We start from the raw sequence: 24,774 nt of genomic DNA, 5'->3' as shown, positions 1-24,774 counted from the left end.
TGCTATCGAAGGCTACTACGGATCTCATGGAAGGACTTCGTTACCAACAAGGAAGTACTAGCAAGAATAGGAGAGGAGCGGAAAGTCGTAGTTGAAGACATCAAAAACAGAAAGCTAAAGTATTTAGCTCATAAAATACGAGAAAACGGTATTTTCATGCTAGCGGTACAGGGGAAAATCCAAGGAAGATCGACGAGAGGGAGGAAACGATCGGAACTGTTAACAACAAACTCACCGGCCAACTCCCCCTGCAAGACCCTGAAAGAAACAATTAGATACGCTAGATACCGGCTAATATAGATGGACATATACGCTATCTCCTGTAAAGGAGCGCGACTACGACGACGACGAGGTCAATTTGAGGAGGCTCCAGTGATGGTACAAAATCAACAACCGTTGGAAAAAGCTCGAGAATGGCATTTAGCAGCTGTACTTAAATGGATAGAAAGAAAGTTGAAAAATCGAAAACCCTCATCTTGGACACCTTAACGATGTGCACCACAATTTTCAACCTCCTGGATCAATTTGAGGAAGCTGCAGAGATGATGCAAACCCTGCAAATGTTCGTGTCAAATTCCAGTCTCTTAGATTAATTTGGGAAGGCTACAGCGATGGCACCGAATCGAAGACCGTTGAAAAGAGGCGAGAACATCCATTTTTTTCAAGCAGTGAAAGGGCGAGAAAGGATTGAAGGAACCCTGAGGATGAACTTGCGGAATTACAGTCTCTCTGATCAATTTAAGGAAGCTCCAGCAATGACACAAAATCAAAAGCTATTTGAAAATATTTAAAAATATACTTTTTTTGGATATTTTTAATGTTAGGAAACTCCGCAGGTCATTCCCACTTAAAACTGCTCAATCCAGTGCCAAACCAATAAGCCCAAATATCAAATTTGAGCTAATTCGTTGAAATGCCTTCGGCTGAAATGACTCACTTCTTCGATTAAATAAAGAAAACGACTATGAAGAAATAATACATCAGACAGGCATGCGTAAAACTGATGAAAATGAACTTCTAGGACACCAATAAAACAGATTTTGTGAGTGTTCCTCAATTCCTCATGAATCATGATTAAAGCAAGGATTTTTTTTGCTGCTGAAATAAATGATGAAAATATGCAATATTTTGTGCAATTTTTTCACCCAAAATATGCAATAAATATGCAAAAATTTCAGTTCGAGTAACGTATTCCTGAAAAGGATTTTTCAAGCTAAAAAACAATCATGAAAACCCTTAATTCAAATCAAAATGAACCCAGTAATCAAAAAACATATTTTTCGTTTTTAAAAATAGGCAGAACAAGTCATTCATAAAATTCATAAATTATTTCGGGAAAAATTTTCTTGATGACATTTTAGCAGTGTTGCGATTTTTTGAACAAAAAAAGTCTTAAAAATCTAAATTTTTGCAAAGTTTTCGTAAATATGAAAAAAAATACCAGAGAATGCTCGAATATTCACAAATATGCAGGTTTTGCTCCTGAAATATGCTAAAATATGCAATTTGGTCTGAAATAGAGAAAATATGAAAAATTATGGTTCATTCGTCAGGAAATTTTATGATTCTTGGAGAGCTTATCAAAAATATGCATTTTTTCTAGTCCATTGAAAATTATGCAAAGCATAAAAATCCCAGCTCTACTCATGATGATTGACTGTATAAGCTGTATTTCTCCTTTGCTTTGGAAAGTCGTAGTAAAAACACCTTAAGAACCCCTTTGGCATTTTATTCTCAACCTCTGATGATTTTTGGGAAATTACTCAGGAATGTTTAGAGAACTTTTGGTCATCTTTACCAAATTATTACATCATTTTCAGTCAATTATCGACGATGTTTGGTAAATTGGGAACAATTTTTGATAAACTAGGAGCACACAATTTTTGGGAATCATATTGCTAAAATTATACCATTTTATCGAGTTTTTGAAAATTCGAAAAAAATCCTTTCAAGAGTTCTATCAATGATCATTTATAATCGAGTTCCTATTTTCAAGCAAAAAATATTTCCTCGATTCAACATTTTTTAAGAAATTATATTTGAGAATTTTTTTTTAGTTTTTAATTCCGAACAAACTGTCGAATTAATGGTGTAATAGGTTGGTAGCTTTGTTTCAGAGGCGCGTAGTTATGAACTTATGATATGCGAGAGTAAAACAAATGATTATTATTTTTCACCATCTGATAGGCTTGAATTTCATGGTGAGGTGAACAGTTTCAAAAAATGTCAGATATTTTTAATTTTTTTAATTAAAAAAGAAAAATAGAATATTTTTTGACCTAGCATTTCTTGTTACCTCCTTTACAACAAATACATCCAGTCAGTTTCATTTTCCTTCTCATTCTTGTGTTCAAATGTAAATTTCCAACAAACGTAAAATTATATTCTTGAACTTTTTTAGAAGACAGGTTGTTTCAACAAATGATGAATTAAAGAAAATTCTCTAGATACTCTCTCCTTTCCACCCTATTTTATGTGAGCTTTGTGAACTCTATTACATCTACTGCATCAGGCAACTCATAGTTTAATTTGATGAAAGTATTGAACACTCATACTCAGAATTATCTGTCTTTCCACTTCTTCATTCTGATTTTGTGCACTGAATATTCGAGACATTTTGCTATGGGGTTGAGCTTCGCCTTCATCGTCTTTTGAGTTGGAAATGAAAAATATTTTCTGAATTTTGTATTAGTAAAATACTACTGAAACTGAATGTGAATTATTGGCAGAACTGGAAAATTCAGAGAAATAAACACGATGAAAATTGCAAAAAAAAATTCTCCGAAGAATCAATGAATTTGACTGATTTTTTAACCGCTTATACCGAATCATCAGGTCATCTGATTTTTTTCCCCACGTTAAATTTCAGTTTTGTCTGTTGCCAATTTAGAATGACAACGTATTTTCTGATTACGAAGATGATAAATATCGATATAATTTATCTAAATTATATCTTATCACCAACGATGAACTCTAATTTAAATGATAATGCCGAAGCGAAGCATCTGAGAAGGCAGCTTTTTTCATCATTCGATATTTCGAACGAACACGGATGTTTTCCTTCCGGTTCTTTTGTCGAGATAGACAAGAATGAAATTCGCAAAAGAGAACCCGCCATCAATAATAAGGAACCAATCATACAACACACACTCGCGCAAAAGCCAACTAAACCAGTCACCTCAATAACAAAAAAAAAAAAGCAGCAAACAAGCGAAAGATGAATCAAGAAAAAAGCTAAAAAGAAACCAAAACACGAGAGAAGAGATCGTTTGATACTTCAAAGACAAGACCTACTTGAGAGGGCATAAGCTACTACGATAAAGTTTTCGAAGACGTTTGATGGAAAATTTGTGGGAAAATGAAAATAGTTACTGAACAACTTACGTATTCTAGGATCGAACCAAGAAGTGGTTCGAGTTAAATGATTTATGAAGTACACTTCGCCCTCATCCGTATTCGATTGTTCCCAACCATCGGGCAATGGGCCTATTGCCGGTTCGCTTCCGACAGGACTTAATGTGCCACTGCTGCCTGTGCCGCTTCCAGCTCCACTATTCGATGACACTAACTTGATGCCAGCATTATTACCACCGCCTGTTACCATAAAACACCATTTCAACATTATAACATTATCGCACCGTATTTATGTGAATTTTTTTTTTCTACACAGGTACAACATGCTATGATTTTTTACGCAGGGGTAAAAAATTTCACCAGTGAAAATGGTATTTTACAATCGAGTTATATTCGTGGATAGCGGATGAAGAGTTTGATTTTGTACAGTTAGAGATCATCGATTGTGACAACAGGCGACAGAGTTGTTGATGGGGGAAAAAAAAACTTCTAGGAAAATCCTCATCTCACAATCATATTATGCTTACTTGCTCAAGTAGAACGACACATCATCACCCATACGAATATTTATGACGTATAATGATAATTATAGTGCATAAATCATCGAATTTTTCTGCAACTTGGAATTGAAAATTGGGAAAAATCACCCAAAAACGCAATGTCTGTTTGCAGTACATATATTATACGTGGGTATTATGTTCTTCCCATCAATTTTACGTATCATCCGCAAAATTACGTTATTGTTGATTATATCATCATAATATCGACGTAATATCAATTCGAGTAAATTGAATTTAAACTGATTTTTTACTCCAGTCGTGAATCACCATCATAAAGGACGGAAATAGTAGGTACAAAGGAAAGGAAAATGATTGCAAATTTTTTTTCCGTAGAAAATTACCAACTCATGTTTTTTTTTTAGTTACATACGTATAGGCTTATATTATGTATATATTTTATTGCGCGTCATCGTGAGCTGAATCACGATGATGAAAAAAATTGTCATAATTAATTACAGTTCGTCGAAACTATCACTCTCTGGATAGAATGGGATACGACAAAATAAACGTGCCAATACTTGCAGGGTTATAGAGAGTAGTTTGGGCCAAAAGGAAGAGTCCTGTAATTTTTTTACAGTTTTGAAATTTCCATTGATGAGATACAACATCTACCTTATCACCCTTATCGAATAACAAAGGGAATAAATTGAACAAACGTGGACAAACAAATGGCAAATCGATTACTGAAATCAGAACATAAGAAGTATGTAATGAAAATTCGAGCAAATAATTTTTTTACAATATTTCCTTTTTGTTTTTTTCGTCTAATTTCTTGCATTACCTTGCTTGGAATCAAATTCAGCCTATGCTCAAAATACCTAAAAAAAATTACTTCGAAAATGGGTTAGTTCCACGTCAATTCAGCCAAGGAATGGTAGGGGGATCGGCGATTTTTTTGAAATTTTTTCTGTGGAAAGACCTTCCGAAGGGATGACCAACGGCGCAAATCACAGCCCTCTAGCCCTTTCTTAAAGGCTGCTAGGGGGTATCAAAGTTTTCAGTGAACTTGAAAAATATCGCATCCATTTCAGCAGTAGATAACTCGATAACCGCGATACCTACCAAAATGGAACTTTTCCCAATAGTTAGGAATTTTGAAAAGCTTTTTGGTGATATCATAAAAATCACTGTTGCCACTTTTTTTGTGCGAAAAATTAGCTTGAAAAGTTTCAAAACGCAGTTTTCATATCGTTCGGACTCTTAAAAATTCTGAAAAAATATTATTATGGATAACTTTTCATGCTGAACAACATATTAAAAATTTTGGTTGGCATTACGTCATAAAGTCGATTTTAGAAAATTGAAAGTTTGAGAAAAAATTCGATATTTTGATTTGAAACTTGAAAAAAAGTTTTGATTGGTGAAGTTGGCCAATTTGACCTCTATTTTTACGTGTATCTGTTGAAAAAGTTGAAAAAACCCTTTCACTCGATGAAATGAACTCATCACAAAAAAATCAAAATTCAAAAAATGAAAGAATTTTAATTTTTTTGCTATGAGTGTGATTTTCATCAACTTTTTCTTGAAATACGTCAGAATGAGTTCAAAATAAGACAACTGAATAGATTTAAACTTTTTTTGATGTTTGAAATTGAAAATTGAATTTTTTCAAATTTTGATTAATTTGTGATGAGTTTATTTCATTGAGTGAAGGGGGTTTTTTAACTTTTTCAAAGGATACGTAAAAATAGGGGTCAAATGGGTCAACTTCACCGGTCAAAACTTTTTTCCACATTTCAAATCAAAAATCGCATTTTTCTCAAAACTTTCAATTTTGTTAAATCGACATTACAACATAATGCCATCACAATTTTTTAATAATGTAATATTCTGGCTAGATTTCATCAGCTAACTTAACTTTAATCGCATATAATTGGTTCAATTCATCCCCTAATTCAATTTACATTCTAAATCAAAATATTTACTCACGCCATCAAAACTCATTAAACGTTGTAAATTAAAATCAAGACACTTACCCACGGTTTTCGGGTCAATTAATAAACGATAAAATTTCATAGCTGTGGGCTCTTTGATTCCCACAGCCACCCCCGATTCACACGATAATTCGGACCCCCAATTCACACGATAATCGGAGCTCATAAAAGTCAAATTTGAAATCTTTATGGTTCCGGGCTCACGTTTTCAGCTCGCGCTCACAACCATTTTCAATATAGTAAAAACCGAGATTTGAATAACTTTGATATTTCTCATCATGAAATGATGACACTTGCAACAATTTGTACTAAACCCATTTAAAAATTAACCACAAGTACATTCAAACATTTGACACAACATTTACGACTTATTTATTACTTACTAATTAGTAATTATTCAGTATTGAACCCTTTTTCAATTGTTGCGCACACGTACCCTCCAAATTGCAATTTTATGAGCTCATAAATGTCACCCGCATTTCAAAATCGCGCATCCCTTTTTGATTCTTTCCCAAAATAAATTTAACCAACTGTCTAACCAATTTGCCGACTTCAAATCCTCCCTCTCAAAATCGAACCAATTTTTGTTATAAATACAATTAGGGTGAGTTCGCAAATCCTCAGTTGTTTTTCGGATCTTCTAATAGATACTTCGAGTTCTATATTACAGTTCGTTTCTCAACTGCCTATTTTGTATTTTAAAAGTTCGTTACTGAATTTTTGTCATTCGTCGAGTTTACAATTTTTGTCAATTGTCGAGTTCACAGTTTTATTTATTTTTGTTCAATAATTTCTGAGTCGTTTTTGAAGATTTTAATCGCTGAATTAATTCGCGAATCATTTAATTGAAATAATTTTCATTCTCAAATTATTAACGTTCTTTGAATCGCGCATTTTATAATTTTTACTTCCGCAATATCATTTGAGAATTTCGATTCGCGAATCCAGTGGCACTTGAGATTTCCAGCTTTTCCTGTATATTTTATTCTACAAATTATTCCAATTTACTTAGTAAGTCTCCTTTTGGAGTTTTATTCATTTTATTCAAGTCTTAGTTAAGGTGCACCGGGGCAAGTCAGAATGATTTTTCCCAATTTCAACTTTGACCTGCTGTTACTCCCCTTCTAATGAACCAATATGGATCAAATTTATTATGTAGGTTTCCATAAGGGTTCTTAACCTATGGTATAAATTTGAGCGCGATTGACGCAGTAGCTTTCGCTCAGTGGAATAAAATATAAACTGTCCTGACTTACCCCAATTGGGGGAAGTCAGAACAGGCTAAACTTTGCAGAGGCGTAGATCACAAACCGAGCGTCCTAGAAAAATTGCACAAAAACAAAATTGTAGAAAATTTAATTCTCTTTGAGATCACTCTCATCAGATTTTCACTAGGACGCACGGTTCGTCCGCTATATGCGAAAAACTAAGATATAGAAAGTCTGTATTTTAGACCAAATTCAAAATAAGTTCAAAACAACAACAAAATACAATTGAACCAAAGACATCTAAAATGAAACTGAATCGCGAAAATTTTTATGCCGTGATGAAGTAGGGGTAGTACCCTCAAGTCACCTTTAGTGGCACTTCGCCAGATATAAACCTCTAGGCGCTAGAGCAAGTTTTCTAACTTACCCCGAATTCCAACTTCCCCCGGTGCACCTTAATTAAGTATTTTTTACTTCGCCTAAAACTTAATTTCAATTCTTATATCTGTGTAGATAACGATTTATAATTTTAACGGTAAATTTTAGAATTTTTTTATACTTACTTACAATTAGAATTTCTTATTTTTAATCCAAAATTTTGTAAATTTATTTCTTGAAATTATCACATTAAATTTTGAAAACTATAAATTTCGAATTTTTATTTAATCAAAACTTGAGGAATATAACAATAAGTATGTTGTTCAGCATGAAAAGTTGTCCATAATATATTTTTTTCAGAATTTTTGAGAGTCGGAACGATATGAAAACTACGTTTTGAAACTTTTTGAGCTAATTTTTCGTACAAAAAAAGTGACAACACTGATTTTTATGATATCACGAAAAAGCCTTTCAAAGCCCTTAACTATTGGAAAAAGTTCTATTTTGGTAGGTATCACGGTTATCGAGTAATCCGCTGCTGAGATGGATGATATTTCAAGTTCACTGAAAACTTTGACACCCCCTAGCAGCCTTTAAACGAGGTCTAGAGGGCTGCTGTTTGCACCATTGGTTATCCCTTCGGAAGATCTTTTCACAGAAAAAATTGCAAAAAAATCGCCGACCCCCCCCCAACCACTTCTTGGTTGAATTGACGTGGAATGACCCAAATGTACTCTTGCAGAATGTTGGAAAATCAACGTGAAATTCTCCAACAGTAACCATGAAGTTTGTTCAAAGTTGGAAATCTTTCAAAATATTGCTTGAAATTTACTCAATAAGCTAACCGAAAAAATTCATAAGGAATGTTAAAAAATGCATTATACTCATCGTTAGAAAACGACTTGAAATCGCAAAAATTCACTTTATCAGTTATCAGCATCTTAAAATCTTCAAAATAATGAAACGTTTCCCAAACCACTAAAAATAATCGAATCGAGATTCTGTGAAAATGCATTCAAAAGTGAGGTAACTTTATCGAAATGCTTCAAGAAGAACTCGAAATTCAAAATGATGTATTCAATTGATAGAAAAAAATCAAGTCCATAATTTTGGCGCTTTTTCTGAACTAATTAGGTACCTCTACCAATGTATGCAATTTGAAGCAGGTTGTCTAATTCAAATTGAATCTCATTTGATTATTTGATGGAATCAGTGTTGCCAGTTCACTTTTCAGAGTGTTAGGAAATGAACGAGTGCTCACAACTGGTTGATTTACCTTGATACAGTCCAATTCCATAAATTAAAAACATATTTTAAAAAACCTGGATTAATTCAATTTGAATCGTTTTCGCTGAGAATTTTTCATGAAATTTTGAACTTTTCCTACAGTTCATTTTGCTGGATGTTTTTCGATACCGTATCTAGTAATGATACATATTTTTAATTAACATTTGGTCAATCTTGGAGATTCTTGTGTAGTTTGACAACTTTTTTGAATTAAAAAGTGGGGCTTACCAGAATAAATTTCCGATATTTTCTAGTTTGATGAAACCCTTAATAGGACTGTTAAAAGTAAACTTTTGTAAAACTTCTCTCGTTTTTTTTTTTTTTTTTTTTTTTTTTTTTTTATAGAATATTACGTATGTAAAAACTAATGCGAAGGGTGAATACATGAAAAATGCTTTCAAAACAATTTTAAAATAGCTCTTCTGCAAATCCATAAAGTAGCAAAAGTTTCAAAAATTTGTAATTTTTAAGTTACCCTCGCTCAACCCTTCCAATATTCTTACAAGTATTTTCCTCAAAACTTTGAGCACCCCTATCTCCCTGCAAATGTACCTGAGAACTGCGATTTGTGCCATTCGTCATCTTTCATCGAGATTCGCCGATCACAAGAGCAGAAAGCTCGGCAATTTGACTTGCAATGACTCTAATTGACTTATGGAACACGTCTAACGGTTATGTTAATTACGAATGATCAATATAGCATTAAATGATGTTTCCATTTCGCTTGGGAAAAAGGTAATCGGTGGCTTTGAGAGATTAAGGTACCACTAATTTGCCTTTCATTCATTACAAATGGAAAATTTGCAACCTATTTAGCAACCTGATTTGACAATAACGTATCATGTTGGACTATAATACTCGGCGATGGTTCAAAATCTACCGTTATAGGTAATTTACACGTATGTGAGTTCAAGTAGGTACGTATACCTACAGTTGCTAAAATTAGCAACTACAAATATATTTTGTATATATTTGTATTACAAACGTTTACATGTTATTTAAATTCTATTTACATTGAAGGATTTTGCCGGAAATGAGTGACATTAATGCTGACCATAAAAATTTACGTACCTACGTTTTCAATTTTATATACCCAACCATACATACATACATACACGTAGGTACATACATAGACATACTCGTACGTACATCTGAACAGTGTACGATTTTCGCGATAATGTATGGGTATTAAGACAACGGTGGCGGTTTACACTGGAGAAAGTTTTTCGCTCGGGTTCTTAGGTCATTAAAATATTGCGTGTGAATAAAAAGTCGTGCCAGCAGGCCGTTTTTTCCCCTTCATCATCACAGCACACAGCTTCACTTCAGCGAATCTAAATGCAATTTCGCTTCAGCCAATACGTACTCGTATGTACTACGGTTGCGGTCAGATTATCATTTATGCACCATGCTTCATGCAACTACAAGTACATAGGTACATGCAATTTCAGGTACCTCACATGTCCATATACTACACTAAGATGTACACTTGATACACGTGTAAGGGGTTTTTAATTACGTACGGACGCGGACGGACGAATTAATTATTTTACTCGATGCCACGAACCGCTTCCGATCCGGGTGTAGTATATTGTATTTGAAGATGTTCCGTAAGTTGCACGAGTGACAACGTTACTAAAATCTTGTACTACACATTCGTATAGTGTACGAAAAGCGAAATCCCAGAAGGACAAATTATGTAAGCGAATGTCGAGTGATTTATACGAATACGTGTTCGTGTAGTTCATTTTTTCTTCTCTTTTTAATTAATTCTACTTACGAGTAAATTGTTTCAGATGTGAACGTATTAGATGTAAATGTAAAAGGAGAAGGAAAGAGTAGAGAAGTGGTTGGGCAATTTTGTAATTTTTCCATTTTTTTTTTTTTTTTTTTTTTTTGGACTTTTTGAGCTGTAGGGAAAACATTGACTGGTACGGAAGATAAGATTTAAAAAAAATCAAAATCACATTTTCAATCGCAAAATTCTGTCTCGAATGCAGATAGTTGGCAATTTTCCAAACCATAGCTAAAGATAACAAACTGAAGATTGAATTTTCCCTCAAGTTTATTCCCATTTAAAAATGACTACAAACTTATTCTTTCTATGCAAATACTTTCGGAATGGTCAAAAATTATGGTCATCGGTTAAGAAATGAAAACAAATATCGAAGACGAATAGGACACTGAAAGCTCCTTAAATTACATGGAACCTGCAGTTTTATTTGTCAAGAAGAGTCTCAGAAATCTTATTGGAAAATGATTTCTGGTGGTGCATAAATTCAGAAATTGTGCCTCTTCTATGGAAGCTCGTCTGATTGAAACCGGTTGGGAATTTTTCACCTGCTCTTTCAAAAGAATTGAAAAAAAAATTTCAAAATTCTGAAAGAAAGAAACTTTGAAATGAAAAATTCCAAAATTAGTGGAAATTGATGCTTTTGAATATTGTACATATTATTTTCAATTATTTTTTACCAATTTGAAAAGTTTTTTTTTTTTCGGAACGATTCTGTACAAATGACTTTGATTTGGATGATTTTTAGTAATTCTAGCAATTCTATGGTTTATTTGGAGACTTTTTTTTTGAAAAAGTTGATTTTTTTGACAACTTATTTCGATCAATTATTCCTAATTTTCGGGATGTGTTTTTGAAAAATGGATAGTTTTTGAGCCACGGATTAGTGCAAAAATTTACAAAACGTCGATTCGTGTGACCCTAATTCTTGAAAAAGTCGAAATAAATTGTTCGTATTCTTGGCATTATTATTTTCCTGTAAAATTTAGGCTCTTTGATGTCATGTGAGATTGTTATAAAAACCTTGAAAAAAACTATAAATTTTTGACGTTTCATGTCAAGATTCCTAAAAATACGATTAATTTTATGCTCTCGAAGACTTGATCGAATTTTAATATTTGATTTTAAAATATTTTGTCCAACTCTCAAGAACTTGAAAAAAATTCCTATGAATTCTTGACATTAAGCGGAAGTATCATAATTTTAAAAAGTGGGGAAAATTACCAATTTTTGAGATTTTACTGGAGTAGTCTTCCAGATAGGTACGTATACCTCCAAGTCTGAAATTAAAAAACTTGGAAAAAATTTGACGAGTTGCTAAAATTTATGTAAAACTTTCAAAAATGATTTTTATGATATTTTGCCACACTTCTCTGTTCATTTGTCTGGTACTCGTAAATTAACCTACTGGTTACTTAGTAATTTTTGTTTTAAAAAAAAATTGATTGACTTATTTTCAGTTAATGATTGATTATTTGATCATTTTTGGCAAATAACTCGTAATTTTTGGGAAGAGACTGGTAATTTTTGATGCATTGCTGGTAATATTTGATAAAATCGGGTCCTTACTTGTCAATACTTTTTCGGGGACACTAATTCTCGAAAGTTGAAAACTCATAATTTTTGCACCTCCTCCACACCCCAAACATTCAAAAAGAATTAATTTTCGACTATAATCTATTTAAAAAGTCCTCTTTTTGTCCAAAATTGGCAAACAAAAGTCAGCTGGTTTTTGCCAAACTTACTCACTGCCTTTGCCCAAGTCAAAAAGTGTCAATTTTGGAGGGGGAAGGCCAAAAAGCGTGAACAGGGAGTCTAACGGCCTTGAAAGTCATAAATTTTGCTCGAAACACTCTTAAAAATATTTTTAAAATCCCATAAAATGAAAGAAAAACAAATATCAGAAAAATGGAAAAAAGTAAAATACCTAATTTTTGATGCTGTAAAATATGGCAACCCTGTTCGATTTCTTCGCAGTTTCGAGTCATTTTTTCGGAAGAGGGGGGAGGGGTATTTTCATGCGGTAAAAATGTGAAAAATAGGTCGTGAAAAAGGTCATGATTTTTTATCAGGCAGTTTTGTTAGACAGCCTGGTGAATTTTTAGAAAAATAGTCGAGAAATGTCCATTTTAATTAAATTTTCAAAAAGGGCTAACTTTTGCCAAAATTGTCAAACAGTCTTGTTCTTTCCAATATTTCCCCTAAAAATCTTGTTTTTACAAAAATTGTCAGAAGGTGTTAATTTTTAACGAGCTGACAAAAAATTGTGCTTGTTTTTCCTTAAAAATTCTCAGGAAGTTATGGTTTTTTTATAAAAAAATGGTCAAATGCACGTAATTTTTGCTAAGATTGCTAAGAAATTTGTGCTTTTTTTGTCAAAACATCCAAAAAATTGATTGTTGCCTTGCTTGCCTAAAAGTTTTCTTTTTGTTTCAAAATTTATCCAACTAAAGAGTTATGTTTTCCACAAAATCGCAGCTCAAAAGCATTAATTTTTTTTGTAAATTTTTTTTTCTTTCTCTCAAATTTTTTCATGCTTATGCATTTTTTACTTTTTGTGGCAATTTTTCTTTATTTTTGAAATTTTTTCAACCGCATGCTCCCCCTCCCGAAAAAAGCCCTGGGTAAACTATCTACTATTGATTTAGTAATTTCAAGCACCATACACTTTTGGTAACATTTTGGTAAAATATTATCTAGTAATTTGGCATTCTTGGTGAATTAAATAGTCGGGGAGCCCGCATAAGGATCTATTGCACCCCCCCCCGGTCGATCCTCCGGGACAACTTTTTGCGTTCGAACATACGACTTGCACGAAATTTTTTCAACCGTACAAAGGTAGATCGAAAGATCAGGCAAAATTTATCACCTGTCAAAATTTCAAGTGCTTAGATTTTTGGTGAATGTTTGAAAATCAAATTGAGGCCAAAAATGAGGGGAAAAATCAAAACGTTACCAAATTGACCAAGAAAGCTGAAATTTGGGATATACCCTGTTTTCGACACGCCAAATCGATTGGAAACTGTTTCAAAACGTTTTGAGCTGGAGCCTCCAGCAGATTTTTGAAACTCGAAATTTCCCAAAATTTCATCAAATGGAGATAGAAAGTCGAAATTCATTCTCCGAACTAATTTCAATACGCTACGAAGTCGACTGCAGGTGGGTTCAAGTCATTTTGGAGCCTCCAGCGACCTTTTGAAAATTACTGGAGCCTCCAGCAGATTTTTGAAACTTTGAATTTCTCCAAAATTTCATCAAACGGAGTTGGCAAGCTGAAATTTACTTCGCAAACTAATTTCAATACGATATGAAGTCGACTACATGGTGGTTTCAAATGGTTTTGAAGTTTCTAGCTGCTTTTTGGAAATTCCAGTTTTCCAAAAAACGCCATACAACCTTTCGAAAAATCGCTGGAGGCTCCAAAACAATTTTAAAACTACCAGCAGTCGACTTCGTAGCGTATTGAAATTGGTTTGCAGAATGAATTTCGGCTTTCCATCTCCATTTGATGGAATTTTGGGAAATTTCAGGTTTCAAAAATCTACTGGAGGCTCCAAAACGACTTGAAATCCACCAGTGACCTGCAGTCGACTTCGTAGCGTATTGAAAATTGAAATTAGTTTGCAGAATGAATTTCGGCTTTCTAACTTCATTTGATGAGATTTTGTGGGAATTTCGAGTTTCAAAAATCTGCTGGAGGCTCCAGAACTGCCCAAAACGGTTTAAAACCGTTTCCAATCAATTTGGCGTGTCGAAAATAGACTGTATCCCAAATTTCAACTTTCTTGGTCCATTTGGTAAAATTTTGATTTTTTCCCTCATTTTTGGCCTTTTGATCAAAAATTCACCAAAAATCGAAAAAGGCACTTTAGCACTTGAAAGTTTGACAGGTGATAAATTTTTGTCTGATCTTTTGATCTACTTTTGTACGGTTTAAAAAATGTCGTGCAAGTCCTATGTTTGAACGCCAAATCTGCGATTTCGGCTGACCTGTCAATCAAAATGGCCGCCATTTTGTAAGTAGGCCACTTTTTTTTGAGGACAAGGGCTAGAAATGTTCCTTAGGACTCCCTCTTTATGAAAAAAGTTGTACCGGAGGATCGATGAGGGGGAGTGAGTGCAATAGATTCTTAAGCGGGCTGCCCGACTATAATGATTATCAATGAAGTGTTGGTTCCTTCTTGATGATCCGATCACTTTCTCATTTCTCAAATGAAAAAGATAGGATATTTGATCAGTTTGGGAAATTGATCACATCTGACGTGAGCCGAACTGATTTTACGTTCCTCAATTAAACTGATCTAATAATTTATTATGATTATTCTGCTCATTGTCGGACCGTTTTGAAACCTGTTTGATCATATCTGGGAAGATCAAATCAGAACCAGACATCACGTGGATCGGGATTCCATCAGTTGCAGTATTTTTAGATTCTTTTTCAATTCCTCTCTATCTGACCCAATATTTTTTCAGTCAGTTGGAGTCCCTCTATTACAAGCAATCAATCATATCATGAGATATCACAAGACAGATTGGAAAAAGCTGCACTACAAAATTGACCTTTGCAGCAATCAGACTTTCAAAAGTGATTTTCAAACTCGAAACATCCATTGTGACACCACAGCTTTCTTACGCGTATCTAACATCACCACTATATGCGAACTAATTGGAGCGAAGTTGGCGATTCCGACTTTCAGGTAATAAAAATCGCAATTAATTTCACTTCGATATGTTCGGCCGCATTCGCCATTAGCGCGGCTGCTAGTGCTACTTCACGGGACACACATATTATAATATACCCATACTCGAAGAGCACATTACCTATACTCTCGTGTATTTATAAACACACGCTCGATACCTACCTATACTACGACTATAAGTACCTATATAAATAAATCGTGAAATTATATCGAATGATTAACGAGCCATCTAACACGATCGTATCGTATATGCATTAAAATTTCACAGCATCAACCTCAGGCATATCACCTTTAACCTATTAGCTATCCTGAAATAGGGTAAAATTTTCGCAGTTACATCATCACACCGCCGCGCCGCTGATTGTGTGAGTCGCAGTCGGTCATAAGCTAAGGAGGTATTTCCGTTCAGTTAGCTCTTATACGCTATTAATCGATCGCTTGTCTTTTTTTATTTGGTTCATCTGGTAAGTCTGCGCCTAGATTACATACGATCGTTAATGTGCATATAAGTATAGTAATGTATCCTACAAATATATTTGTGTTGACTTGGAACATACCTATCTTGTATATTCTTATTCTACGAGAACGAAAAAGAAATGCTGCTTGAGCTAGAGAGACTTATAGACAACGCCCCGCCACCATCGCCACTTTGAACTCAACTCGCTTACCTTGGAATTGGATCAAGAAGAGCGCGATCTTTTTCCATATTATTCTTTTGTTGTAGCTTACTTACAGTATATCGTACCTTTTACCTATTCTATGTAGAATACAAATACGCTCTGGGTTTTGTTTTACACGCACCTCATTCGCCATCACCATCACACACTTACTCGCACACATATTCAAAAGCTAACTGTCATTAGCGCCACTTCACTTTTCGTCTTCATCTCGTAATACGTGGTTTCTAATAATAACCTTATAGTAGTATGTATACCATCAACTCTACACATGTGTTTGTATTTGTAGTATACTATCGTAAACGTAACTCGACTGCATAACAGAAAGAAGCGAAAATAACCAAAAAAAAATCTTCCGTTAGTTCGTATGGTAATACGTCACGAACACTGTTTCTATGTTTGGAAAACAGAAATCTCCTCATCGTTCAAAAGGCCACCAGACTTACAGGTGCGTAAACAACAATGACTTTTTAACAATACCTACCCCTAGACCTACAGATAAAGCCAAAACCATCGGGTAGTTGTATCGATCGATGTTAGAAAGTGGAAAAAACCGAACAATATTTGGCCCTTTTTTTTTTTTGGTCAAAATAGTCCTGAATTTTTTTATATTCATGTGAGAAAAAAAGAAAAACGAATAATGTATCTACAGTATTGTGGAACTGTAGGCGTGAAATGGAATTTTTTTCTACCTGTAGGTGCCTTTGTGCCTGATGCGAAGTACAGTCGTGCTAAATATAGGTAACTTAATGGGAAAAAAATTTGCCAACGTTGGTAGATTGGATTTGTATTTCTTGACAATGTTATCAACTTAGTTCGTCGAGATTGATTTAATCTTTCGCATTGTATCAAAGTGTGTTTATTATGCTGTAACTAATCAGCTGTTTTCACGCATCCGGTTGTCATTTGCTTATCGTGACAATTCACTTCACAAGTACATACTAAAAACGGTTTCGCTGGGTTAATCATGCTCGTAAAAGAAGTGATTTTTTCGAGGTATTTATCGACTATTTTGTTCTTTTTGTGGTACAGATTTTATTTTAGATCTGAACCCTGTAAATATTTCAATCTGGGAGAATTTTAAAAAAAATGAATATATGCACAGTAGAGTATACATTTTAATATTCCCGAACTTTTCCCTGAAAATTTTTCCAGGAAATCAAAAAAAAGTTCCACATTTTGGCTAATTTTTTGTGAGGGCTCATCGAAATGGGGGGGGGTGTTCAGTGTTAGATAACATGTCATTTTTGACCATTTCTCATCAACACCAAAAAAATTGTGAAATTAGATCAAGTCTATGTTGAAGACAGATTTTAGCATAGGTATTATTTCTAACTGATATGCAAAATTGAAAAAAATTGCAACACCCCCCTCCCCTCATGAGAAAAAGTTTAGTAAGTGGCACCTTTCCTGGTGACATTTTCGAATTTGGCAATTTGTAACTCCTTGCAATAGAACATTCGAAAAAAAAAAACTGTTTCAAGTTCTAAAGTATTCAAAACAGTAATATTTTTTTTCCAGGAATATCTCCTCCAAAAGATCATTGAGGAGAGGGGGAGTCTCATCTCGAAAATTGATTTTATCAATTGTATTCGACTGTCGTTGTACCATTTCTTATTTGTCCGAGATCGAAATTTGGGGTTGGGAAAAAAACATGAAATGATTGGCCCTATTCCAAAAAGTGTTGGGGAGCGAAATTTTGACAGGAAGTGAAAATAACGGACATTATCGTGTGACAAATCGTTTATAAGGCTGTTGGGAATTCTGAGTCCGAATTTCAACTTGGTTTATTGACCCCTCCAGAACCTCGGAAGCTCACAACAGACACTTAAATTTAACCTTGAAGAAGAAAAACAAGATTAAACTGCGTGACATATCATTTGCAAGGGTTTTAACTACGCTGAGTTCAAAAATTTACTTTGTTTTTCGTTCCTACTTTCCCAATTTCCACCACAGTGTGGATTTGGAAGCATTGCGGGCTGCTCTGAAGCTCAAAAAACATGAAAGATGTAGCTTTAAAATGAATTTCAGATTCTGAAAGAGTCGAGTGAGGTTAGAAGAGACACATCTGAGGCATATTTTCACTGGTTGTGTTGAAATTCGGATGACCTAGATGAATCTGAAAGGTCTGCAGGTTGTTTTGATGGTCAAAAAACGTAAAAAATAGTTCAAAAATAGGTTTTTTCGGTCCTAGAGAGGGGTCAAGTAAAGTTTGAAAATTAAAATCTATAAAAGGCACATATTGTGTGGAACATTTTTTCAGGTTATGCCAAATTTGGGCCATCCAAGGCAATTTTGAGTTGGAAGGGGGGGGGGGTAAAAAACAGGTAAAAATTCGCAATTTTTTCATCTTGAATGTGGTCAAAGTGGGCTGAAATATTAAAATTTGGATGTGTGTTTCTTGCTAAAAAAAAAAATTTAAAATTGTGTCATTTGACAAAAATACCAAAAAACATACTTAATTTTTTTCAAAAAATATCCAAAAGTCTCGCTTCTTTGTAAGAATTGTCAAAAATTGTAAAGTAAACCATTTTTTGCTAAAAATTACCAAAATACCTGCTTTTTGCAAGAAAATGACAAAACATCTCGCTTTTTAGCAAAATTGCTGAAAAGCCTCACTTTTTTCCGAAAATTTTGTATCTAAAAATGAAGTCTCTTTTATCAAAAAAATAGTAAGACGTACCATTTTTTACTAAAAACTTACCTACTAATATTATAGTCCAACTTTCTTGACGAAAATTACGGGAAATGCTGAACAATTTTGCTTTTTGCTAAAACTGTCAAAATATTTCTTTTTATTAAAAATTTTCGCTTTTTAGAAAAATTACTTTTCTCCCAAAATTTACCTATCCAAAAGTCTCGTTTTTCCCGAAAAAAATTCCTTGAAGTATCACTTTTCGCCAATATTTACAATAAAATCCTGCTTTTTGTAAAAATAATTGTCAAAGTCTTGCATTTTGCTAATTTTGTGGTCTAAAATTCTCACTTTTTAGCAAAAGTTTTGTTTATTGCTAAAAATTGTTGATTGTAAGAAGATTATTATCAAAGTCTCGTTTTCTGTCAGAAAATGCAAAAAATCTAACCATTTGTCAAAATTACCAAAAAGTCTCATCTATGGCTAAAAATTGTGTTTTTATTGGAAATAGTTCCATAAAGTTGCACTCTTTTCCAAAAACGTCCTCATGTGTTGATTTTTTGTCAGAAATAGCTGAAAAAAAACTTATTCTTTTTTCAAACAACTGTCAGAAATCTCGCTTTTTGCCTGAAATTTATTTATTTTTTTTTTTTTGAAAAAATTGCGATGATCACTTTTTTTGGCAATAATTCTGAAGAAATCCTGCCTTTTGCTAAAATTGTAGACGTTTTTACAGAGTTACATTTTTAGAGAAACAAAAAGTTTCAAAATTTTTTGATGATTTTTTTCTGAAAAATATTCTGCTCATTGTTACTTTTTAGTTTTTTTTTTTTTTTGGATACTTTTTCGAATTTTTTTAAATGAGTAAAATTTTTGTGGTTTATCAACATTGATAAAACTGGTGGGAGGAAGAAGGAGGTTATTGACCGAGAATTTTGGTCACTTTCTTTAGTGAGGTGGAGGGGTGAGAGAATTGATAGGTAATTCTAAGGTATTTTTCACTTTGGTGCAGTAGCCTAGTTTTTTTTTGCTATTGTCAAGAATCTGAAATAGTGGATCAATTCTGCTCTCTGATAATGGGTTCGTTCCAGGGCTAGGGTGGTTGACTTCATAGGAAATAACTACCTGCTAAAGGAGATCCTTACAAAAACTTTCCGATCAAAAAAACATTTTACTTTTTTTTTCCTTACTCGTATTCGCCCATGCTATGACAATTTGTCACATTTACATACATTATACTCGTACTATATGTTAGACACTTAATCATCAAAATTAATACCAAACAGACAAATTTCCCAGTCAACACTAAATCCGTTCAACTATTTCCATCTAAAACCATCTGTGTATAAAATACTTAACCCGGTACCAAGCTCGAACGTCGACTGTCCACGATACGACTCATATACAATAATCATACCTAATCCGCATATACCACACAAAAATATAGTCGAATACATCCGCAACACCACCCAAAAAAAACCTATCTTACTACCACACGTTCTTCAGTCACCATCGCGCAGTCGAAGAAATTATTCAAAATACATAACAGAATCCGCGACGAACTATAGGGTCATAAATCTTTGGGAAAAATTTACACCTTGACAATACGTGGACGAAATTTTACTCTTCTAATGTACAAGATGAGGCAAAACAGTCGTGTCGTGGCTGAGTAGAGTGTGATTCGTAACGTATGTCGACTCCTACAGCTATCGTACTGGCACAGAATGTCTGGTAAGTCCAAATCAATGATTGATTTTTACCCTTAGGAGAGGGTGGATTTTCATTTTTTTTGTTTTTCAAAGATGGGGAAAAAAATTGCTGTAAAATGAATTCACAAAACGTGATGAAAATCCGAACTATATAGACGTACGAATTATTCAATGTCTGATTTTTCCAATCTTCCCTATGGCCGTTTCCTTTTTCCCTGTTCCTTCTCAGAATATGAAAAAAAATCAAAATTTTGGAACAATTTTTATCAAAGGTCCTTTTTGTTTGAATTTCTTCAGAGTTGAACGGTTCGTGATTTTAGAAAACTCAAAGATGGAAAACTGAAACTGAAATTATGTAAGAAATCGAAATTGTATAGCTGAAACTAAAACTGAACTGAGCAAAAATGTGAAAAGCGAAACTGATTTTTGGTATTTCGTTTTTTCCAATAAATTTCCAAAACATTACGAATTCGATGGAGAAAAAAGCGCTACTAAAATTGAAATTGAAATGAAGGAACAGAAACTGAAAAAAGCAAAACTTATTTTTTGGGGATTTCGGTTTTTCCAATTATATAGCCGAGTCAAATAACGAAAAATAATGCGTAAATCCAAACATAATTACCATTGGAGGTTCTTTTAGTGAATATTGTCTGGGGTGGTGTGATGAACAACATACTACCCCCCCCCCCCCAACAACACACAGTGGGTTAAAGCCCCCAAAATCAGTTTTTTGTCAAAAATTTTCAAAATATCAACTTTTGAGTAGAATGAGCTTAGTAATCATTTAATCTACTCTCAAATATGTACCTATCAAATGAGCTATCGACCAACTCTCTAGCCCCAATGGGGGCGTTACTATGACCCTTCGAAGTAACGTTATTTTGATAATTTTACATTTTATGACTTGGGACTTGGAACCTGTTCTAATTAATCAAATAAAGTCATACTTGAGAAATGGGATTCTTTTGGGACCTAGAGTTGGCCCCTGGCATGAGGAGGGTCAAAGTTGAAAATTACAGAAAGGTCGTTTTTTTGGAGGGTCTTAATATGGTCCCAAATATACGAATAGGCTCCAAAATCATACTATTGGTCAGTACCCCCTATTGTGATCAACATATCCGAATTTCAGCTTCCTAGGTCATCCCCACTCTTTTTAAGGCGAAAAATCCCTTATTTTACCCCCAATTTTCGGTTTTTTCCACCTGAAAAGAAGTGGGGATGACCTAGAAAGCTGAAATTTGGATATGTTGATCACAACGAAGATGCTAACCAATGGTGTGATTTTGGACCCTCTTCATCCATTTGGGGCCATATCATGCCCCTCCAAAAAAATTACCTTTCTGTAATTTTCAACTTTGACCCACCCCCTTCTCCATGGGTCAACTCTAGGTTCCAAAAGAATCACATTCCCCAAGTTGGACTTCATTTGATCAATTAGAACAGGTTCCAAGTCTCAGGTCATGAAACGTAAAGTTATTAAAATCACATCACTTTGAGAAGTCGTAGCACACCACCCCCCCTCCCCTTATGGCTAGAGAGTTGGTCGATAGCTCATTTAATAGCTATTTGAGAGGGGATTAAATGATTACTGAGCTCGTTCTACTCAAAAGTTGATATTTTAGAGGTTTTTGACCAAAAACTGATTTTAGGAAGCTTTAATCCGGGGTGGGAGGGGGGTGTGTTGTTTACCTCACCACCCTAGATAATATTCACCATAAAAAGCTCGGATGGCAATTATGTTTGGGTCAAATTGTATTTTGACTGGGCTAATGAATTTCCAAAATATTACAAATTTGATGAGGGGGGGGGAGCAGAAGTAAAACTGAAACTGGAAGGCAACAGTTTTGTCATCACCGAGGAAACTCCTCCTCAAGGACGAAAAAATATCATTAATCGCCAAATTGGAAAATGTCATTTGATCGTGTCGATCGAATGAAAAATAATATCAGTGTCACCGGTTGGGACTTACAGGACACACTGTATTCGTACATTTCGTGTGTACAAGATGAAAAAAAAAATTATACATGCAAACAAACGCCCACGCGATCTTATAAGAAAAGCGTAGTAATAATCTTTTATTAATAATGATAAGATATGCATGTTGCTGTTGTTACCTTGCTGAGTGTGGGAATGGAGATCACTGACGGGAGAAGCCGAGGAGATGGCGGCAGTGATGGCGTTGCGGCATTGTTGGCTGGCCGCCACGTTAGTCTTCCGAGGGTCTTCCCAGGTAGTCGTTTTTGCATGATGACTGCAAAATACAAACACAAACACACATACAGGTTAATAAATAGCGCATCAAAACGCGACTCTACGTATAAATTCTATCGCCTATATCGTGATTAGTAATCGTAATTTTACGAATTACTAGAAACATTATAGTAGTAAATTTTTTCTAAAATAGTGAACTCAGAAGCTCGTTTATCGATTGCGACGACGACATCGCTAAATTCGCCTTATGACTCAGCGTCGAGATTCGAGACGTCGTCGTCTTTCATTCAATTTTACTTTTCGAGAAACGATTTACAATAATTCTCTGCCACGAACCGAAAAAAACGTTAATTAAAATCGATTATAGACAATTAGACTATAGTAAATTCGCGATTAGCCATAATTTCTCTTGTTATCTTTCTCGCTCATTTCCAATCGGCGAGATAACTTTGAAATCGCGAGTCTTTTCTTCGCTCTTGTTAAATAATACGTACTCGTATCCGCCTCTTCGTCGCGCATCTCTGTATAATATTAATTAGTCTCGACCATTAAGAAGTTCACATATATCAATTTATATACGTTCGTGTACGTACAGTACATTGTATATGCGATGCATTCGTCTTAATTTTTTTTCTCATTCTTCTCTTTCAAGAACGTTCAAATTTCACGCGCTCCCTTGTGACTTGTTTCGCGATCGTTTTTATTATGTCAATCGTGTCGCCCTGCTTAATTATCCGTACGCGAATTTTTTTACCACCGTGTGACCGAGTCTCTTTTTTTGCAGCATCACTCGCGACTGTGCTGTGTGAGTCAACTCTGTACCAATTTTTTTTTCTTCTCGTGTAATTTCATCGTTGGAAAAAATCACTCATGCTTGTAGAGTGTATAGATACATGATGCTAAGGTACTCTATGGTCACTGTGGTTACGATTCCGGTCACTCGATCATTGATATTTACGTTTTATTTACGCGTCCAACCTCTTACGTCGTCGACGTTTGTATGTATTATTATTTTATAGAATTACGAGCGCGTATTCGCTTGCATATTATTTAGAAACGTTAATAATGAACCGTGTTAAGTTTATAATGTGCAAATTCGTTTCATAGGGTACGCTTTATAGTAGGTACCTCTGTACACTAGAGACGTCGAAAACCTATAGATCGTCGAGTTAGGTATTACCTAGGTTGATGTGTTGAAACACCTCAGGCTCTCAGATGTGTCCACCTTTTGAACGAGTCAAAATGGATTTGATAGATATGGTACACATTAGTGAAAAAAATTCAAGGCATAAACTATACGGTACTAAGACTAAGAGTACCTATCGAAGAAACAAATGTAATCAGAATTATATTATAGAGGTAAATGAATTCAAGAAAGAGTTATGAAACGAAGGTTCAAAGTGACAGACCATTAAACGATCAAAGATTTCAATTAATATGGACTGACGAACTAATGACGAATTTTTATGGGTGTATTTGAAGAATACGTTTTCAGACCCTTGTTGAAAGGCTGCACATTTCCCTTCTCAACGTTGCAGATTTGTAAAAATTTTTAGGCAATATTAATTTCGGATTTGTGAGTAAAATTTAAGGATGTTTGATGATTTTTTTCACGATTTTTTTTTTTTTTTTTTAGTTTGAGCAGCACTCGTAATATATGATAACAAATTAAAAATTCGAAAAGGTAAGGTACCTAGGGTTGTAAATTTTGAATAAATGAAAAAGATAACAATTTAAAAATGTTCTGAAATCTCACTGCAGGTGGTTGAAAAATTAATCACGTAGTTGGTGATAAAAAAATTAAAATTTGAAAAGATAAGGAGTTGGAAATGGTCGTTTGAAATCACACAGCAGCAGGGGATTAGGAAATAATCAGCAAGATTTACACAAGTATTTCCGAATTTATAAATCTGGTTGAGATTTCATCAATTTCAATTGAGGGGTTCCATAGAAAAGGGGCCTTAGTCATTTTTTTTACTATTTTTTTAATTTTACAACTCTGAATGTAGGTAAGGTACCTGTTCAATTTTTTTATTTTTTTATTACTCGTAATTTGAGGTGTTCTTCCATGAAAAAAAGCGAATTGGAAAATGGTTGCTCATGGAAAAAAATTTGAAGTCCATTATAATTATATGTATATGTTGATTAAAATAATTTTATAATAATTGATTTTTTATAAAAATAAGTTAAAATTTTTAACTGTAAAATTAAGTAGTTTGAAAAAATAAAAAATTAACAAAAAAAATAATTTAATTTTTCATTTCAAGTTTTATAAAAAAAATTGTAATTTTTAATTTGAAAAAAATTTCAAGACTCTTTTTCAATGAAG

General features: G+C 34.0%; 1 protein-coding gene across 3 annotated transcripts in view; it reads right to left on the bottom strand.

The window, feature by feature from the left end:
- Positions 1-24,774, bottom strand: part of LOC135841476 (transcriptional coactivator yorkie-like) — an 80,528-nt gene that overhangs the window by 20,020 nt on the left and 35,734 nt on the right. For 2 of the 3 annotated variants that reach the window (XM_065358447.1, XM_065358448.1), the window contains exons 2-3: positions 22,349-22,485; positions 3,385-3,594 (exon numbers count right to left, since the gene is read on the bottom strand). In XM_065358447.1, coding sequence (XP_065214519.1) covers positions 3,385-3,594; positions 22,349-22,485 — 347 coding nt within the window. The remainder of the gene's footprint in view (positions 1-3,384; positions 3,595-22,348; positions 22,486-24,774) is intronic. The other variant, XM_065358449.1, reaches the window with a different exon arrangement.

This window comes from Planococcus citri, chromosome 3 (genome assembly GCF_950023065.1).
Source record: "Planococcus citri chromosome 3, ihPlaCitr1.1, whole genome shotgun sequence".
Classification (NCBI taxonomy): Eukaryota; Metazoa; Arthropoda; class Insecta; order Hemiptera; family Pseudococcidae; genus Planococcus; species Planococcus citri.
Note: the sequence above shows the minus strand (reverse complement) of the source record. Positions and strands in the feature narration are given on the sequence as shown.